General features: G+C 47.3%; 1 protein-coding gene across 1 annotated transcript in view; it reads right to left on the reverse strand.

The window, feature by feature from the left end:
- Upb1 (beta-ureidopropionase 1) overlaps window positions 1–20,592 on the reverse strand; it is a 32,023-nt gene extending 11,431 nt beyond the window's left edge. Inside the window, exons 1-5 of the mRNA XM_006979076.4 lie at window positions 20,432–20,592; window positions 12,938–13,109; window positions 10,994–11,081; window positions 3,759–3,853; window positions 2–163 (exon numbers count right to left, since the gene is read on the reverse strand). Of these exons, the coding sequence (XP_006979138.1) occupies window positions 2–163; window positions 3,759–3,853; window positions 10,994–11,081; window positions 12,938–13,109; window positions 20,432–20,535 (621 nt within the window). The 5' untranslated portion in view covers window positions 20,536–20,592. The remainder of the gene's footprint in view (window position 1; window positions 164–3,758; window positions 3,854–10,993; window positions 11,082–12,937; window positions 13,110–20,431) is intronic.
- Between the last annotated feature and the right edge of the window lie 348 nt (window positions 20,593–20,940).

Here is a 20,940-nt window from a genome sequence, read left to right on the forward strand (position 1 = left end):
CCTCATTGAAGTCACCCACTCTGGGGATGTGGTTCTTCCTGGTCTTTCCCATGACTAGTCCTGAATTGGAGATCACCACAGCTGTGTTCCACAGAACTCCCCCGTGATCTCGATCTCGTTCCAAAATTGGAGACACCACCACCATGTTATGCTTCTTTGCCAACTGGGGAATGGAAAACCATGAAGTTCCTCTTTTGAGTAAATTGTTACTTTTTTTAACTAGAGAAGAATTTAACGATGTTCCTAAATAATTAGACTTTGTTTGCAGCTGTTACTTAAAGCAATTTTTTTTTGTTTTGTTTTTTGTTTTTTTGTTTTTCGAGACAGGGTTTCTCTGTGTAGCTTTGGAGCCTGTCCTGGAGCTCACTTGGTAGCCCAGGCTGGCCTCGAACTCACAGAGATCCGCCTGGCTCTGCCTCCCGAGTGCTGGGATTAAGGGCGTGCGCCACCAACGCCTGGCACAAAATTTTTTTAAAAAGTACCTAATGTCAGTGTTGTCTTGATGTCTACAGCTGGTTATGTTAGAATAACCAATAGCCAGATGTGGTGGCACATGCTTTTAATTCTAATAGTCATGAGGCCAGCCTGGTCTACACAGTGATTTCTAGGCCAGCCAGGACTACATAGTGAGACAGAGAGAGAGAGAGAGAGAGAGAGAGAGAGAGAGAGAGAGAGAGAGAGAGAGAGAGAGAATGAATGAATATGAATAATCACCCTTGTGCAATGCTGGGATGAAAATATAAAGTGATATGGACACTCAGGGAAATTGTATGGCTGTTCCTTAATGTGAAACAGAGAACTATGACACACCACCACTTGTGCATGTATATCCAAAGACTAAAAAAGCAGGCACTCAGGGAGACAGGTCTATGCAATGATGAACCTGTATCAGGGAAGCACCATTTGTTATCATTAAGAGGTAGAAGCAGCTTTATTGTCCATCATCAGATGAAGGGCCGAACAAAACATGTGCATGAAGACAATGAGATTTTACCCACCTGTGTAATTCAAAGAATTCCTATCACACACTATAAGACTGAGGAACCTAGAGGGCATTATGCTAAATGTTATCATCCTGTTAAAAAGGCAATGTGTGAGCCGGGCGGTGGTGGCGCACGCCTTTAATCCCAGCACTCGGGAGGCAGAGCCAGGCGGATCTCTGTGAGTTCGAGGCCAGCCTGGGCTACCAAGTGAGCTCCAGGAAAGGCGCAAAGCTACACAGAGAAACCCTGTCTCAAAAAAAAAAAAAAAAAAAAAAAAAAAAAAAGGCAATGTGTGACTTTTACCCGTAAAGGAACCCTGGAGTAATGAAATTCACAGACATAGAAAGAAGAATGTGCTTCTCAGGGGCCGCAGGGGAGGGGCACCAGGAGACTCTTTAATGGACATAGTATTTTAGATTCCCATTGCTAGAGTTCTGATGGGAACAGCAGTGGGGACACATAGGCAAAAGCATGGCAGACAGCAAGTTTTACATTCTTCATACAATTAAAAAAAATTGGATTCTTGAGTTACCAAAATCAAGGAGAGGACACAAAGTTTGGAAGAGGCCATGTTGGTGGGGCTGTGGTGGTTTGAATAAGTATGGCCCCCAAAGACTCATGCGTTTAATGCTTGGTCTATAGGGAGTGGTACTATTAGGAGGTGTGGCCTTGTTGGAGGAAGTGTGTCACTGTGGGGGCGGGGTTTGAGGTCTCATATGCTCAAGCTATGGTCAGTGTAGAACTCAGTTCTCTTCTTGCTGCCTGAGGATCAGAATGTAGAACTCTCAGCTGCCTCTCCAGCACCATGCCTGCCTGTATACTGCCCTGCTTCCTGCCATGCTGATAATGGACTAAACCTCTGAAACTGTAAGCTAGCCCCAATTACATGTTTTTCTTTATAAGTGTTGCTATGATTATGATGTCTCTTCACAGCAATAGAAACCCAGAGTAAGACAGGGGTGTCCTGTGGAGTGGAGAAGAAGCTTGGGATCAAGATGTATTGTATACATGTATTGAATTGTCAGAGAATAAATGAAAGGTATTTAAAAATAAATAAAATGAAGTCAGGTATGGTAGCTCACACCTGTAATCCTAGCACTTGGCAGGCTGGGGTGAAAAAAATTATGAATTTGAGACTGGGTTGGGTAACATAGTGAGTTCCAGGCTACTAAACCTAGAGTAAGCCCTTGTGTCAAAAACATTTGCGATGAATGATCGTTATTCTTCTCGTCTATACCAAGATGACTTGCCACCTAGTCTGTTTTGTGCTCTTATAACAGAATAGGAGCGATCAGTTAACTCATAGAGAACAGAGATTTGTCCTTGGAGTCCTGGACTCAAGGACAACAACCACACAGCAGCCAGCAGCCGATGGGCCTCTGTGTGGAATCGTCCGAGACAGAGCCGAGAGAGGAAGAAGAGGCTGAACTTGCTTTTATTAAAAGGAAATGGAACTACTGATGCAAATCCACTCACAAGATCTTAATCCTCACGACCGAACCACCTTTATAATATGTCTTTTCACAATACTCATATTAGATATTTCTAACCCATCAGCTTTGGAGAACACACTCAAGCCATACCAGGCACTAAATTCTTTCTGTCTCCAATATAGACACAGGACCTGTTGACTGAGTAACTTCGGATGGTCACTTGTCCTCAACACTACCTAAGCCACTATTACCTGGGACCTTAATGAAGGCCCCTGGTCCCTCTTGATGTTGACAAGTGTTCCCTGACACCCGCTCTAATCACACTCTCCCTCTACCCCTAATCGAGGCTTACCAATGGAAATATCCAGTCCCCTTCCTCTTACCACAACAATGAATCAATACCTCGGTGAGAGGTTTTCCCCCATAGCTTGAGAGAGCGGATGTTTAGAATCACCATTTTGTACTGATAAAAATCAATACGGCTATGGCTCTGCCCCAGACTCCCTCAAGCATGGTACAAAGTCTGAATAAAAACAGAGAAACGAAAGTGCCGCTGCTAGAGTTGAGAATAAGGACGCATTACCACCAGCAAGTCCTTGACCAGTACGGGCTTTTTTCTGTTAACAGCTTTACTGACACAGAATTCACACGGCACAGAGTCATTCTTTTAAGGTGTATAGATCACGGGGGTCTAGCATATTTCCAGAGTTGTGCAATTTCCAGAGTTGTTACAACAAGCTAATTTTGGCACATTCTGTGCCCCCCTCATGGAATCCCTGCATCCATTAACAACCTTCTTTCCATACTCTCTTACCCTGACCTTTTCCCCCTGTCTCCAGAGCTTCGACTATTCTGGACAGTTTGTATAATTGGGATCAGATCATCACGTGTAACTGTTTCAATCAGGAAAAAATGAAAACCAATTTCTGCACCATGGGACAGACTGTGTGTTGAAACTTTCACTGAATTAACAACTGGCAAGTGGGGCGGGCAAAGGTCTAGAAGAGATAAAAGCCCCTTATCTCTGAGTGCTAGCTCTGCCATTTGCTAGATTTTTCCATGACGTCACTCCAAACCATCCCTCCCTGGCCTGCAGCTCTGTCACCAAATAAAGCCAAGGAGGGCTCTTCTGGCTCTGAAACTGTGAACTTCAGTTAAAGTAGACCCAACGACAATGAAAGTATTCATTCAGTCCCGTCTCATCTTATTTGGTAAAACAAGCATCAGCCAGCTGTATTTTCCACAGCGAAGGGGCCCATCTGAGAGCTATGGCTGTGCTCTGCCACCTGCGTGGGTTTGCCAGCCACCACCCCCCACCCCCGGAGCACAGCTCACGTCTCACCTTCTGACAGAATCTCGTGGTGAGCCCATCCTCCGCCGACTCAGCAAATTCTGTCCAAGGAAGCTTCTCTCGTGTACAGAAAGCAAAGGGCATGTCTGTAAAAAAGAGAAAGGTTAGGAATGAATCACATGGTCCCTAGTGAGCATCCTCAGCCCAGAGCAGATCGCCACTGGGATCTTTCTTCTGAAGAAGACAGGGAGACTTCTTCAGAAATAAGCCATTCAATGACACCACAAAAGTTGGAAAACTACTGGGCAGGAGGAATATGCCCAAAGATAAAGGCATTGCCTCCATGATCTCTAGCTAGACCCTGCCAGGGCTTTAATTCAGGGGAAATATTTAGTTAAACTGTGTTTTGTTTGTTTATTTGATTATATTCTGCTATGTGTGTGTGTTGGGGGTGCTGAGTTCGAAATCGGGTCTTTGGGCAAACTAATCACTGCAGCACTGATTATACCACCACAGTTCTGTTCTTTTTGGTGCAAAGGATTCAACTCAGGGCCTCACGCATGTTGGGCAAATGCCCTACCACCGAATCACATCCCTAAACCTAAAGTCATTGGTTTGTATTTGCTTTTTCTCCAACACTGGATACATACACGTACAGGAACAATACAGAATGTGTGTCACCCCCACACCACAGCACTTTTCAGTGCATGGGTCACAGGGATCCTCCTGGGAGGGGATCCTGGGACTCTGAGCTGTGTACAATGTTGTTATACTACCCCAGGGTACATCTGAAGTCCTGTAATAAAGCAGTTATCTTTATATCTACCAGTGTGCTATGCAAACTGCTATCTCGGCATGACTGACTAAGTCTTCCTTGTCCTGGAAGCAGCTTGGTGGTAGGGCACCTATCTAACACACTCAAGGCTTACTTAGCTAGATTCAGACTCTCCACTACAGAAATGCAAACGTTTTTCATTACTAGTCATGCTGAGTATCCTGCTGCATACTTCCTGGGAATTCTGGATTCATCCTTTCTTCACTGTTCACACTCTCTGCCCATTGCTTGGTTGTTTCCTACTGAGCAGTTTGGTTTGTTGTTGTTTGTTTGTTTGTTTTTTTTCTTGACTTGAAGTACTGCATGTTGTACTGGGCCCATTCATTATTTATTTATTTATTTATTTATTTATTTATTTATTTATTTTATTTTTGGATTTTTGAGACAGGGTTTCTCTGTGTAGCCTTGGCTGTCCTGGAACTCTGCAGACCCTGGAACCTCATTGAGATCCACCTCCCTCTGCCTCCTGAGTGCTGAGATTAAAGGCGGGTGCCACCACTGCTGGGCCGCATTCAGTCAGCACTCTTTAGCTTCCTGTCATATCCAAACCCATCTCAGGTCTCCTTTTGTTTTAAATTGACTAGCCAAGTGGATGCTTCCAGAGGTTTGCTGTTGCTCTTCTGGTTCCGAACCGGCCCATTTTCAAGAAACACATCACCTCATGACATGACCCAGTTGTGTTTAACTAGCGTCGACGCGGAGTTTGTTAGGAATCATGACACTAGCCAATGGTGACCAAGCATGGCACCTGCCATGGGAATGGGCAGCTCAACTCTCATGCCTTGCAAAGCTGGTGGGATCTTTTCCCTTTCACATCAAAGAAAGAGCAGCCACAGTTTCACATGGCTCCCAGTCTCAGTGAGCCCGATCCCGAGGCTACACCTGAGCTGGCATGCTGCCATTGGCTCTGTCAGCCACACAGCAGGCAGAAGATGCTGCCAACAGAGTCCAGGAAACCTTGCTTCCAGGCTCAAGATTCCCTAAAGTCCTTCCAGTCCAGACTAGAGAACTATTTTAAGGAATCCAGCAAGAAGAACCGCTAATAACAAAAAATATTCCCTGATGACCATTAATTCTCAGCTTCCAGAATGTAAGAAGTGACTTAAGTGTCCCCAGAGAACAACATTTCCCATGCTGATTTCATTTCAAGTTGTTAAGGGTTCCAATTTTCTGTTTCCCTTTGAATGGCTCCTTTTCCTGTATACATAAATATCCCGATGTGAATAAATTTGCCAGAAGAAGATATAGGATGGAGATTAAAGGAAGCAGGCACTACAAAATCCCAGTAAGTTTTTTCAACCAGAGGGGAAGGGTTCCACATTCCTAGGCCTAACATGGAGTCAGCCTCATGAATAAGACATGACTTTGTTCTTAAGAACAGCTGGCCTAGAGAAAAACACATTGATTATACCCAACAGAGTACTGTACACCTGGAATCCCAGGACTTAAGAAGTAAGCTCATCCTGAGGTTGGGATCAACCTTGGCTACATAGAGAAACCCTGTATCAAAAAAAGCAAAGTGAAGAGACGGTTTATGGTCTTGGAAGCAAAGAGTTGGTTAAATCATCCAGTGGATGTTTTTGTGCTTCCTATACATCAAGGATTACTGTAGCCACTGTAGATAAGGTGGACACGTGAAAGTAGGGATCCAAAAAAGAAAATTACCCAACAAATGTAAGCAATGGTCCCATGGAGTCAGTCTAATGGAAGCTACAGACAAGAGTCAAACAAGAGTGGAGGATGACCGGGCGGTGGTGGCACACGCCTTTAATCCCAGCACTTGGGAGGCAGAGGCAGGCATATCTCTGTGAGTTCGAGGTCAGCCTGGTCTACAGAGCGAGATCCAGGAAAGGTGCAAAGCTACACAGAGAAACCCTGTCTTGAAAAAACAAAAAACAAACAAACAAAAAAGAGTGGAGGATAAATGTGGTAAGAACAGGGAAAGTTAAAAAAAAAAAAAACAAGGAAAGTAACATAATGACCACCGTGACCTTTGTCCTCTTCCTCTTCTTGGCACGAGGGTAGATTTTCTTCTAGAGAATCCCACCAGTCTGAAGGAAGTATTCCAGAGATACTAACATTGGAATTACCTATGCCAGAGCACCCTAAACAGCACTCAGAGGATAAGCCTCTCCCCAAAACTTGTCGTTGAGTTTCGACTCTTCAGTCCTCAACCTTAAAAATATAAGCAGATGTATGAAAAGGGGGCAGCTCAGAACAAGCAAGGACCATACGAGGGGACAAAATGTTATTTAATGTCAGTACCCTCGGAGGTAGGAGAAGACACCGCAAACACGAGACAAGATCCAGGGATGACGAAACGAGGACTTCCCGAACAAAGGAACGCCCGTGAATTCAGAATACGGCAACAGAAGAGAAAGAATGATGGCTGGGGAGACGGCGCCTTAGTAAAGTACATGTTCTGTGAGCATGAGAACCCGAGTTTGGAGTCCTAGGACCCGCATAAAGAGCTGGGTGTGCTGCAGAGGTAGGGACAGAGACATGCAGATTCCTGAAGCTCACTGGCCAGAAAATCTAGCCAGCTTGATGAGTTTCAGGGTTCAGTGAGTGTCCTGGGTGGATTTTTGTCAATTGACACAAGCTAGAGTTATCTGGGAGGAGGGATCCTCATTGAGAAAATGCCTGCATCCGATTGCCTGGAGGCAAGTCTGTGAGGGGCATTCTCTTGATTAAGGATTGATGTGGGAGGACCCAGCCCACAGGAGACTACCCCACCCCTGGGCAAGTGGTTCTGAGTTGTATGAGAAAGACTGAGCAAGCCACAGAGAGCAAGCCAGCAAGCAGCGTTCCTCCATGGTCTCTGCTTCAGTTCCTGTCTCCAGGTTCCCGCCCTCAGCTTGTGCCCTGACGTCCCTCCAGGATGGACTCTTACCAATAAGATGTAATGAACCCTTCCTCCCCCAGGGGCTTTTGGTCATGGTGCTTATGGCTGTGATAGAAAAGTAACTAATGCAGAAGTTGGTACCGTGTTGTGGGATATTTGTACACTGTGTGAAGATGTATTGCTGTGATGGGTGTAATAAAGAGCTGAATGGCCAATACCTAGGCAGGAGAGGATAGGTGAGACTTCTGGGGAAAGAGGAGGAATCCAGGTGCTCGAATTTCACCAGCAGACTCAGAGGAAGTCAGACATGCCATACTGACGAGAGGTAACTGAGCCATGTGACAGAACACAGATTAAAAATATGGGTTAATTAAGTTATAAGAGCTAGTTGGAAAAAAGCCTGAGCTAAGGCCAAGCTTTCATAACTAATAGTAAGTCTCCGTGTCATTATTTGGGGCTGGTGGCAGAAAAGAAAGTTGGACTACAGTACCAGGAGTGGGATACTGATGTGACAAGTGCTGTTTTTATGTGAATGGCTTTCGGAACGTTGGACTAGAAAAGAAACTGAAAACTATAGGCAGAGCTTAATGGGCCATCCCAGTAGGAGCTTGGAAGGCTGGGCTGAAAGCAACATGGACTTGGAAGGCCCAGCTCGAGAATTTTTTTTGTTTTGTTTTGCTTTCTTTTCTTTTTTAGTTTTTCAAGACAGGGGTTCTTTGTGTAGCTTTGCGCATTTCCTGGAACTCACTCTGTAACCCAGGCTGGCCTCGAACTCACAGAGATCCGCCTGACTCTGCCTCCCAAGTGCTGGGATTAAAGGCGTGCACCACCACTTCCCTGCACTCAGAGGTTTTTAGAGGAGAACAATATTAACAACTGGGCTGGGCTAGATAGTATACCTGTGATATTTTTGCAAAGACTGTGGCTGTTCTCTGCCCTTCTAGGAACTTGGCTGAGGATTTTAAAAACTTTAAAATTTTTACAAGTAATGGACTTATTTCTTTGGTAGAGGACGTTTCAAGACAGCATAATATTGGCTCTGTCATGTGGTTATTAGTAAGCACTCTAGTGCAGGTCTACATTGAAGAAGAGAAGGTGGGGGCAAAAAGAAATATAAAATGCACAGTTTGAAAAGCAAAAGGACAACGTAGACAAGCAGAGGAAAAATGAGAAAATTCTGGAGCTAGGCTGGAGACGGAGCCCAACAGAGTGTCAGGAAGTGAGGCTACGGAGCGGGCAGAGACAGGCTGAGTGAAAATTGTAAGAAGACATTTAGTCTAGGCCCATCAGCTCAAACAAAAACTCAACACAGCATCCCTCACACTGAAGCTCATGGCACCAAAGAGTAGTTTGTCTTTATTTTGGAAAGAGATGGCAGCCATTTTCTACAACAGATCAGTTTTAATATCATCCCCTCTGCTTCCTGCCCTCACCAGAAAAAAGTGCTCAGAAGGACCCGGATGGCACCCACTCAGTTACTTTCTCCCTGACCCTGATTTACGAGGAAAGTAGCCACGAAATGGCCGGTTCTCTCTCCCTTCTTTGTTTTCACATAAAGTTTACGAAACCAACCTTTTCTGCTCAGCTCATCGGAACACTTTCTCTCTTTTCTTCTGGGAAGAAGTGTAGCCTGATTCTAGGACAAAATTAAATTCTAAAATCAGCTGCTGTGGTGGTGCACACCTTTAATTCCAGCACTGGGGAGTCAGAGGCTAGCCTATCTCTGTGAGTCTGGGGCCAGCCTGCTCTACATAGAGAGTTTCAGGACAGCCAGGGCTACATAGAGAGACCCTGTCTCAAAAAACAAACAAAAATAACCCTCTAAGATTGTAATTTTTTTTTGTAAAGAACAAAAGAATGCAAGAAAACATAGAAAGAGACAAGAATGTATATTGAAGACTACGCATGTAGAATAATGATTGAAAAGGGTACCCACAACAGAACACCCTCACAAAACTGTAGCAATATTAGCAAAGCCAAAAGTCTCACAACCTTCCAGAGAAAAGTAAGCCAACCAAAGACAATGACTGGGAGATAAATCTAAGCACCTTTGAGCCGGTCAAAAGCACTCAAAGAGGCGAGAGGTCAATGGAACAAGGTATCCGAAGAGAAAAAAATTTCTAACCTAGAATTTGATATGTATCCAAACCACTAGGCAAGTCGTAAAGACACAGATCTTCACACCCACAGGTGTCAAGAGGCGTACCTCTCTCGGATGCGCTCCTTCTCAGGGAACCATTCTGCAGTGGAAGTGAAAAAGCAGAGAGAGGGCTGCTCCTTCATGGTGCAGGAAGGCTCTCTCTGAGTGGCCAGCAGAGGGGGCAACTAATTCAGATCGAAGCCATCGGAAGCCTGTGGATTCTTTCTTAGATGGGATTGACAGACCACTTAATGTGTCTAAACAGCTTAAAGGGATTTAGAAACACAGAAAGTGTAAGACAGAACTTGTATGTAGAACACAACGCCAACTTTAGGGGGAAGCAAAGTGAGTCCGGGAAAAACGGCTTGGCAGAGCCTGAATGGGAATGGGACGGGGGAGGTGTACGTGTAGAGGGCGGTTGTGTGCTCTGGGGTAAAGGGCGCACAGATGATGCAAAACTGAAAAATTAGGGGACTGGGAGATGAGTCAGTGGACAAAGGAGCTTGCCTGACAACCTGAGCGCAACCTGCAGGTCCCACATGCTGGAGGGAGAGCCGAGTCCTGCTGGCTGTCCTCTGACCTCCATACATGGTGGTGCATACACGTGCGTGCATGTGCGTGCCTGTATGTACACATCACAAAAAAGTGTCTGAAAAACTGAAAATTCAGGGGCCAAAGGAAATTCCCCAGGAACCCACTGAGTGTTAAAAGCGTTATCTCTGGGAGAACACTTACTTTTATTTTTATTTGGATAACAGACCATGTTATCAAAAGTAGCATGTTATTTCTCTGTCTATTAAAACATAACAAATAACATGAGGAAAAGGTCCATAGTACCAAAAATGTATACAACAGAAGACTCAGTTTTATAGAAAGAGGGCAGCCAGAGGGCCCTGAGCTGCCATTAGGCGATGAAGGAGCCTAGGGGGAAGGAATTCATGAAAACCAAGGAGAAGGGTGTGAATGGTGCTTAGGGAGCACGTTCTGAGTCTGTGCAAAGCCCAGGGTGTGAGTCCCTGGGGCTAAAGAGAAAAGGCTAACAGTGTTGGCTGCTGGTGATTTCACCTGGATCCACAATGATAGATGGAGGGAGGGAGACAGCGGCTGCTTCGTTTCTAGTGTTGTTAAATACATTGTCTAGCCCAGCCATCCTGGCACAAGCCTGTAATCCCAGCACTCAGGAGACAGAGGCAGACAAATCTCTGAGTTCGAGGCCAGCCTGGTCTACAGAGTGAGTTCCAGCATAGTCAGGGCTACACAGAGAAGCCCTGTCTCAAAAAACAAAACAAAATAAGCCCCCACCATCACCACCACCAAACAAACAAACAAACAAACAAACAAGAAAATCAACAGAAGCAAAAAGAAAGGAGATAAAAAACAAAAACCCAGACCGCAGGCAGCAGATACTCTTGAGATAACACATAGAGGTTTAAGATGGCTGAGAAAGAATCATGGTAGAGACTTACTCCATGCTTCCTGGAAGCAAATGATATTGACTCCACACATTGCAGCCACCTCAACAATATCCTCTATGCGTTTGTGGAGGGCAGAGACCTGGCGATTTAAAAAGCAAGGATTAGAATATATTCAGTCCTATATTGTTGAGACAACTTCAAAGAATTTACCCCTCTGCAGATAGAACATCCAAACTGCCACTCCCAGAAGTGGGCGGGAGGGTTAGTGTTTTTTATTTTCATTAGACTAAAACCTGTAAGATAGATGAAGGGGAAACAGCTCCGGGCTCCCGAAAATAGGGACTAAGGCCCCTCCCCACCCTTCATCCTCCATATACTACCCCCAACCCACCTCACCCTACCCCCCTGTGATGGAGAAACTGCATCTTTCTGATGGTGTTGCTGAACGGTGTGAATCAGTAGGGCTGTACTCCCAGTTTGCAGGGCAGGGGTGTGTCCATGCACAGGCACCTCCCACACACACGCCCCTCCCATACCCTAGGCCAGCTGCTCTCTGACTCCAGGGCCGTCCACTCTGTAGCATCCTGCCTGCCTTCGAGGTTTCAGTAGGCTTGCTCTACCACTTCTGCTGTCCTGTAAGATCTGGCTCTCTGGCTGGTTGAAATCTTAAATTTCCTGGGATGTGCTCTTAGCCAGGAGTGTGCCACCACACACACACACACACACACACACACACACACACACACGTCTTCCAGAGGATGATGTCATCCTTATTCCACCTCACCCTCTACAAACTCTCTCAGCTCTGTGTGGCACTCCAATGGCGGTACTGTTCCTACTGTGGCACTATGTTTCCTCTGCCATTTGTCACTCAGAGGACCCGCAGGCTCCTTGGGGGGAAGGAAGAAAACATACTTGTCATTTGTGTCCTCAGCATAATGTCTGGTTCCCAGAAGATCATCAGACATGTTTGTTTAAAAAAAAAAAAAAAAAAAGGTGAGGGGTGGGGGCCGGCTGCAACCCTAAGACGCTCATTCTTTCCTGCGTCCTTAGTCTCCTCCCTGACTGGAGGCTGTGAGCTTGTCAGGCATGGGGACCTACATTTGCTCAGTGCCATCAACACATAAGTAGACTTCTAGGTACAGTGGGGCTCAGAATGTCCCCCCCCCCCATGCCTGACAATCTAGATGACAAGCTTGTTCACAAACAATAAATTCAAGGAGAAAGATAAACTGAGAATCACATCGTCTGTGTTTGTGTGTGTGTGTGTGTGTGTGTGTGTGTGTGTGTGTGTGTGTGTGTGTGTCCTTTCAGCTCTCTTCCATGTATATGGAAGTGTAGGGCCAGTCTGACCTGGAATTCAAGTGACCCCAGGTTTCCTGCAGAACACTTAAGAATGATCAAGTATGCTGAGGCTACCGCCATAGACAAAAGCCACCAAAGTTCCAGCAAAATCTTTCCTTTTAATACAGCTGTGAAAAAGCCATGTAAATAAACCACTTGCATCTGTGACATGGTACTTTAGAGAACTGTAAAATATTATCACATCGATTAACTATACCATCCTAAAGGAATGTCTACCATAGCCTCACAACCTGTGGGACTTTCGGTAAACAGATTTCTTGGCATAGTGAGCTCCTGGCTTTACGAGAAGCAGAAAAACACAGGTATGATACTGGTCAGCGTGTCCTGGCAGAGGTGGCCTTGGGCCAGGAAGCATCCTGGGGAGCGAACTCCAGCTGTCAAAGGGGCACTTTTTTCAGTTGGTGAATGAAATTTCAGGTCAGGAGTGGTACAGGTGGCTGAAGGGTGGGTAGAAAAGTGAGCAAGGAGTGAGAAGAGGAGAAGAGGAAGAGCTAGAAGAGCTGGGGACAAGATTGAAGGAAGGAGAAGGGACAGAGAAGCGACTCAGACCCCCAGGACAGCCAGCCAGTGACCGCGCGCTGGGGTAAGCCAGAGCCCCATTGATCCGGGTGCTGTTAAAAAGGACCACACCTGTTCTGCGACAGGAGCAGATGTGGGGAGCGGGATTCTGTTCTGCACGAGCCCCACACGCACAATCTGGGGGCATCTCTGCTGCTCCGCGGCCGCTCCAAAGGCGTAGCCCTTCAGTTCAAAGTTTCTTTCTGAGGCCGTTTCTAAAGCTTTTCTGGGCAGATCGAGATTCCTGAAGAGGCAGGAGAGAAGAGAAAGAAGATTTTTGACGAGTCTGATATATTTAAACCTCCATCCTCCTCCCCGGTCGGGGAAGGGGGATCAGATGTAGAGTGTGGGCTTAACATGTGTGAATCCCTGAGTCAGACGCAACACTGATAATAATCCCCCCACCTCTGGGTAGCTGTTTATCAGATAAAGAGCTGTAGAGTATCTCTTTCGGAAAGCCTCCGGTCCAGGGACCTGTAGAGCGGTCGGACTGGGATATAAAAAGACACCACACTGACCGAGAACTGGGAGAACTGGGAGACTCTAGCACAGGAGGAGGCCTGCCTAAACCGAGCAAAGGGAGGAAGTGTTATCTATCAACAGGCTGGCGTTTGGAATTGCAGAGGATCAGGGCGGACCACAGTCCCAGGGGCCGGCACAGATAGGAAGGAATTGGCTCCCCCCAAAAATGTGTTTGAACCAGGATCAGAGGGTTATGTGGATCCTAGGGTTTGGGCCAGCTGTGCTACCAGAGAGGGGCTGGGGGCTCAGGAGACCAGCTGGAACTGGAGGCCAGGAACTGCTTAAAAAAAAAAAAAAAAAAGAGGCCCTACACTCATTTGCCCCTCAGGAAACAGAGTTTCAGGAAGTCAGCCCAGAGCCCTGTTTTCCGATACTCCTTCAGCTAGTTCCAGGCATGGTGCTGGGTCGGGGGTGGGTGGGGGATGGGTGGGTGCTGGATGGGTGCTGGATGGGTACTGGATGGGTGCTGGGTGGGTGCTGGGTGGGTTTGATGGGGTGCAGGTGTGAATGCTTACCCACATTTATGTTCATCGCTAGCTGCTAGAGGATTATTTACTTTCTACCACAGAGACTATGGGTCAGGCTGCAAACCCCTCCTGATGCCCGTTGCATGCCCAGGCCTGGGCTAAAACCCCAGGGGCACAGTTCATGGCCCAGGGCCAGGAAGGACTTACCATCTAAAGGCAAAAATGATTATGAAATAGCAAGAACACATCAAAAAATAACCTGACAGGCATTACCTAATAATACTATTTCTCTCCTACTTGAAGTCACTCTCTTAAAGACATCTCTTTCAAAATCACAGCCCTGTCAGCCCAAGCCCCCTGTCTCCACCCCCTGCCAGGAGCTTTCCCTGACAGCTCTGAGTTGGGTTCCGCCCCTGACAATCAGCCTGCTTTTCAAACAGTCAAGGCTCCTTTCCTCTGGCAGGTTAGAAATAGCTGTGGTGCCCACACCTGGCCTCCCCTCACAGTGACTGCCTCCGAGAGTCCTCCCACCCTCGGGTGGAGGGGCCCCTCGTGTGGGTCTCGGTCCCTGGGAAACCTTCCCTGGTGAAAACGGTCCCACAGCTTCCCGGGAGCCACCCACTGAGGACATGTGGACACCCACACCACAGGAAGGAAAAGGAGGAGGGCTCTGTGTGTTGGTTTCCCAAAGGCTGTGGGCTCGGGAGCCAGGCTGTCCTTCCAGAGCGTCCTGTGGTCTCAGTCCAGGAAGATGGCAGGCGCAGCGAGCCTGGCTCTCTAGTGGACATCTCTCTCTACCACACCCCAGAGCTGTCTGCCTTCTGAGCATCGCCATCTTTTTTTTTTTTGCTAATCTCCCTTCCTTCCTGAATTCCATCTGAGTCCATTGCTGCCCCCACCTCTGCCTTCCATAACACTGTGCACTCGATCCTTCCCGGGTACACTTGATCCTTCCCAGGTACACTTGATCCTTCCCGGCTCCCTCCCTGCAGACACTCATTCCCTTGGGCCTGAGGGGAGGGGGGCCAGGCTGCTCCATACTGCTGGTCAGCTGCCTTTTGGCTTTGGGGTTCTGCAACTTCTTGGTGACCCCATCTATTTTTCTGGTTACCACCTGGAAGATCTCTCTGCCATCCTGCTGTTCAAAGCTGGAAATCCTCACTCCCTCCCCTGTTTGCATTCAAGGGTTCCGAATCTACACTTGAGGCAAGGAAGGGTTTGATTTGGAGGAATCTGCGGGACACCGCACGGCCACCATGAACGGACTGAATATGTGCCCCCGCCACCCTTTGAAATCCTAACCTCTAAGAGGGTCTAGGATGTGACTAGGAGGTGAGAGTAGATCCCCTACAAATAGCATTAACGCTTCTATTAAAGCCCACGATAATATGGCTTGCCTCTTGACCACACATCCACAGAACACGGAGTCACCATTTATAAATCCAGAAACGGGCCCTCTCCAGACTTGAAACCTACCAGTAAATCTCTAGTGCCGCGAGGCGATGCATTTCTCTGAAAAGCCACCATCCATCACTGGATGATGTCGAAGCTCAGAAAAACCGTGATGGGCACTGATCAGCCATGGTCCGCAAAGGAATGGAACCCAGAAAACGAGTCTCCAGTTTATTCAGGTGCCTTGTACAGCTGTCTGTCCCTGTAGTTCAGTGGTTCTCAGCCTTCCTGACGCCGCGACCCTTTAACACAGCTCCTCATGTCGTGGTGACCCCCCAACCATAAAATCACTTTGTTGCTACCTCATATCTGTGATTTGGCGACTACTATGAACCGCAATGTAAATATCTGATATGTGACCCCTGAAGGGGTCGTGACCCACAGGTTGAGAACCACTTCTGTACCCGCTTTCAGCTCCTCCGCCTCTCTTGCTATGAAGAATCTCAACTCTCCTTGCCCCCACTACAAGGAGGAAGGCTTGTTACTTCTCATCCTGGCTCCAAGACACACGCCTGGGCCCCTCCCTCCTTGCCAGGGTCAAGGCAGACCTGGCTTGAGGGCCCTCGGCTTCTGCTTTCTCAGCAACCTCACACTTCGGGTACTTCACCTCTCTTCCTGCGGTGGCCCTTTGCCACCCGCTCTTTAGATGATTAAAGCAGAGATTTGTAACAAAGGAAACACAGCTGTGAAGGGGGAAATCGCATCACAGCGCAGGGGGAAGAAAAGGAAAAATAAGTCTTCTCCAAGCTTTAGCTCCAGACCTCAAAGGCAGCCCTCCTAAGGTTTTGTGCATCCTCCCAAGGAGGCACAGAGATGACAAATGGAAAGGCAGCATCCTGCACTCTCCGCTCTTCATCTTGCCTGTTTTCACTGGGTGGCATAGAGGCATGTGGGCATGGCGACTTTTCTATCAGCGAGGGACTGCATAGATGACTCCAGTCCCCTATGACTCTAGTGGGCCTGAAAGAGTCCCTTCACCTTGTGACATCCTAGTTGTCAAGACATCACAGTGCATTACTGTGTTTGTAGTGATCCTGATATAAGCCCACACAGTATAGCCAGCCACATACAAGTCCAACATAACACATACAATTATGTACAGAACAGAAAGAACACTTGATCATAATAGCCAGTAACTGTGTTACTGGCTTCTGTAAATGCTTCACTTTTAAATTAGAATGGACCATAATGGCTAATATGAAGCAGGACACCAAACTGCACCAACAGCAGCATAATATCTCATGTTCATGATCTCTCTTGACGGCATCTGTGTCTACGTTATAGGGTTACAGTTTAGGTCAGTGGTCCCTACTCATGCTGCTGGCTGCTTTTTGTCAGCTTGATGTAAAATCTAGATATAGCTAGGAAGAGGAAATCTCTCTTGATGGAGTGCCTCCATCAGATTGGCCTGTAGGCAAATCTGTGGGGTAATTTCTTGATTAATGATCGATGTGGGAGGGCCCAGCTCACTGTGAGTGGTGCCGCACCTAGGCAGGCAGGTGGTCCTGGATTTTCTAAGAAAGCAGGCTGAGCAAGCTATGAGGAGCAAGCCAGTAAGCAGCACCCCTCCACGGCCTCCGCTTCAGCTCCTGTCTCCAGGTTCCTGGCCTGACTTCCCTTCAGGATTGACTGTGAGCTGTAAGCTGAAATAAACCCTTTCCTCCCTGAGTTGTTTTGGGTCGTTATTTTCATCACAGCAAAAGAAAGAAAACTATGACATCTAGCATGCAGCAAGCCTCCTGAATTCCATTCCTAGCTTCACAAAAGAAAAATCTTAAGGAGGGGAGGGAAGAGGAGGAAAGGGGAGGGAAAGGCAGGGAAGGGGAGGGAAGGAAGGGATAGAGGAAGGGAGGAAGAAGTACCATGACAAAGGATGAGGTTACAGCATCTAGGTTGGTGTAAGTACCCTTTGTCAAGCTGACACAACCACAGAGTCACCTAAGGATGACCACGCTCCTGTTGCTAAACAACATATGATACACAGCTTGAACATTCTTCCCAGTATGCACAGACCTGTCACATTCGTCATTCATGGTGACTGGGTCTCCCCCGTTTAAAGAACAGAAAAGGGTGAGTATGTGAGAGTACACACGTCCGCTCTCCCCTCATCAGGGAACTTCCACACATACCCTCATCTCGGTCCTTTATCTCTGTCGCCCTCTTTAGCCCCATTCTCTGGCTCCCATTTAACATCTTAGGAACAACCCTGCCATTTCATCCCTTGAGTCACAGACATCTCTGTGCCATCTGAAGCTACTTCCATGTCCAACCTGGAGTCCTTCCACCTACTCAGGCTTACCCAACACTCTCTGCTTCCTCTAACCTCCTTAACACATGGTCTCGAGTACTCCTCCCAGGCTTTCTTTCTATGGTGCACTTGCTCTTTCTCGATCTGGAAAGACCATCGGAGCACGGTTCCCAAGCTCTCAGAGATCCCTGAGAGATTCAGCCCCACAGCAGACAACCACTGACATTTCCACCTGAGACCTCATGCATCCCTACAGGAGACTGAATGTGTCCATATCTTCTTGCCATTTGTTTTTAGTAAATCCTGTTTTTCTATGACATACATTATTGAACACATACTTGGCTTTTAAAATTAACAGTCGCAAATGAAGAACCTGGTATATTTTTTCTAATCAAAGTGATCAAGCAGTTGAATCTTAAAGCCCCAATAATGTTGCATGCGCCCTACCATTTCCACTGAGTATGATCTCCTGTTTTGATGACTTCTGGTGGACGGTGAGATGGTTTTCTCCAATAGTTTCCTTTTGTCAAGTAGTCATGACAGATGGTTTACTGCTTCCAGAGAATTCTACCAGGTGACGTTGTTGGCAGTCTTTTAGTGATGCCCCTATCGTGGCTGACTAAAGGCTTCATTCTGCTCAATATGATATTCCTGAAACCTCATGGATGTCCTTCACATCATTCCTTAATATTTCTGTAAGCAACGTTCTGAACATCCAGGTTTCACTTCTCCTGTGAAGTCTTTAACACAGTCAAGAAAATAGGTTTCTGAACGTTTAAGTTCCCAGGAATTCCTTAAAGCATCTGGTCAGATTTTGGCGTCCCTGTGGCCACATTCAGCACTTGCCTAGCATGCAGGAGACCCTGAGTTTGGGTCTCAGCAACACCAGCAAGAAAAATAAAGAAAAAGAACATCCCGCCAAAGGCAGGAACCCATGTATCACTTAATAGTCCCTCTAATGTCCTAGGCAAAAATAAGTGAGCTACAAATGTTGAAGGGATTGATTAATGACTCCTTCTTGGTTCTGTTCTCTGGGGAATCTCTCATCTGTCTGGTGTGGGCAACGCTCACTCATATAGATCTTTCATTTGTCAGTGTATTGGGCACAGCAAGAAATCTGGAGAGAGAGGATGATTCGGGGAAGTAGCTGTGTACAAAGGAACACAGAAGGAACGAGAGTTTAAGCAGGAGGAGCTTTTAAGTATTTTAAAGATAGAATAATTTTCTATCTTCAGTTACAAATTCCACTCATAGCCAAACCTCACCTGAGCATAAGAATTAATCATGCACGATCACACCTTAAGAGATAAGACATGGAAAAGTTGTCAGGGAAACAGAACCCAGGAAAAGAATGAAAAAGAAGAGAAGGCCTGTGTTCAGTTCCTGGGAGCCAAGCCCTAGGGTCAGGGTCTGGCAGTCACAGGTTAGCACAGGTTAGCACTTTAGCCTCCGTTACAATTTTGCCCTACTCTGTGGTTCTCCAAGTGCTGATACAATACCTCTCTCACTTAGTAGTCTTTGACCTGGCCTCTCCACTCCCCAGGATGTGTTCCAGTCACTTCTGTGGGAAACATTTCTTTCTTTATAATGCCCCTCAATTTTACCTCTGATGCCAATGGTATCAATTCCACGATAACATGCTCACTTTGCTCTTAAAACAAAGCAATTACCATCCCAGGAAACCGGGCCAGAATACCCCTTGTTTCGGTTAAGAAAACCTTCTTTGGGAGTCTCATTTCTAACACTTCTCACGTGACTCATTTGCCACTGCTGCTGTGTGGTTTTATGTGGGGCTGTGGAAACCCAGGCCTCTGGCATGCCTGGCAGGCCACTGAGCTACCACATCACCCACCCATATGACTGACTGGTCTCGAAAATACAGTAGAAAGTAGAGCATTTGGGGGTCATCTAACCCCTCATGGCTTACAGAGAGTTGGTTCCCCCCAAAAAAATGCCAATGAAGCTGTTCTACCATCTACTTGCTGTGGTAGATTTAGTGGATGAGTCCCCCCCACCCCACCCCACCCCCGAACTCTAAGGTTGCCAGGAACTAGAGATTTCATCAGTTCTCTTTGGCTGATCAAGGTCCTAATACAAAGTCGTTGGCACATGGAGAGGTCCTGGAGCAAACAGGCTGGGTTGATCAGGCAGCCACTGGAGGCAAGGAAGCGGAAAGAGATTTTAGCAAGGTCAGAGTCTACAGTTCATTGTAACAGCTGAGAAAACACCTTCCAGGGTTTAAGCAAAGGACAACGACAGTCCATTTAAAGACAACTTTCTGGCTGCTCCAGAAAAATAGATCGAAAAGAAAGTCCAGAATGGGGTCTTTCCCCCAGCTCTGTTATACCAGATGCCCAACGGTACCACTCTAAAATAAAAGTCTGGCGACCCACTGCCAGCTTGCCCACTGTGTGAAAAGTTGTGCTGCCAGCTCTCTTGACAGTTGGGAAGCTTCCTAGCTAGTTTGATTCAGTAGGCCCCCACCTCCAGGATGCTAGGTCACAGCAGGAAGGAGAGATCAGGGGACCCTAGTTGGAGGCCTTGGACAGACCTCCAGGGAGGAAGCTGGGGTCTGGGTCAAAGCCAGTAAACTTAACGGAGAGAGCTTGAAGAGACAAATTCCCTTTCCTTTCTGTTTTGTTCCACATAAGGTGTGTGTCAGGTGGTAGTGGGGGAGGGGCGGTAAAGCAGTTTGTAAGGGGTCACCCCCTAAAGGCTCTCATCACAGTTCGATCTATGGCCTCTGCGAGATTCTTTATCACTGCTCCCACAGCACCATTCTCAGCCCAGAAGCCCTCCCCCTTGCTCCCCAAGTCCACACATGGTGGTTACAATCCCTGCTCCCACCCCCCCAAACTCAGCCCCTGCATCCCTGACCTAGTCTGCTTGCCGTAGAGAACTCGCTTCACCTCGCCCAAATCATCAGGCGGCAGATGCTTTTCCAGACACTGCTCCAGGGACTGCCACTCGGGTCCCGCCATGGCCAGAGGCTGCAGGTTCTCGCGTCTCACAGGAATGTTCTGCCTCTTGGCCTCAGGATTGGGAGGAGAAGCCAGTGGAAGCCTGGCAGCTCTCCAACCGCATGGTATTGGACTCAACTCGGGGGGAGGGTCCATGAGCAGACAACACTCTCCTCAAGCCTCTGCTGACAGCAGCCAATCCGCGCGCAGGACCTTCGTAGTGAAACCGCCCCATTGGCTCTCCATCAAGGGCCAGACTTGCCTTCTGGACTAGTGTGGGTCACAGCTGGAGGCGTCCCCTGGCAGCTTTCCCTAGCCGGGGTGTCCTATCTGTCCTCTTCCTTCCTTCTCTCTTGCTCGCCCTCACCCCTCGAACTCTCTCTTCTCCTGCCTCAGGTATAGCTAGAGATCTCTGATAGGCGGTGA

Source organism: Peromyscus maniculatus, chromosome 21 (assembly GCF_049852395.1).
Source record: "Peromyscus maniculatus bairdii isolate BWxNUB_F1_BW_parent chromosome 21, HU_Pman_BW_mat_3.1, whole genome shotgun sequence".
In the NCBI taxonomy this organism is placed as follows: Eukaryota; Metazoa; Chordata; class Mammalia; order Rodentia; family Cricetidae; genus Peromyscus; species Peromyscus maniculatus.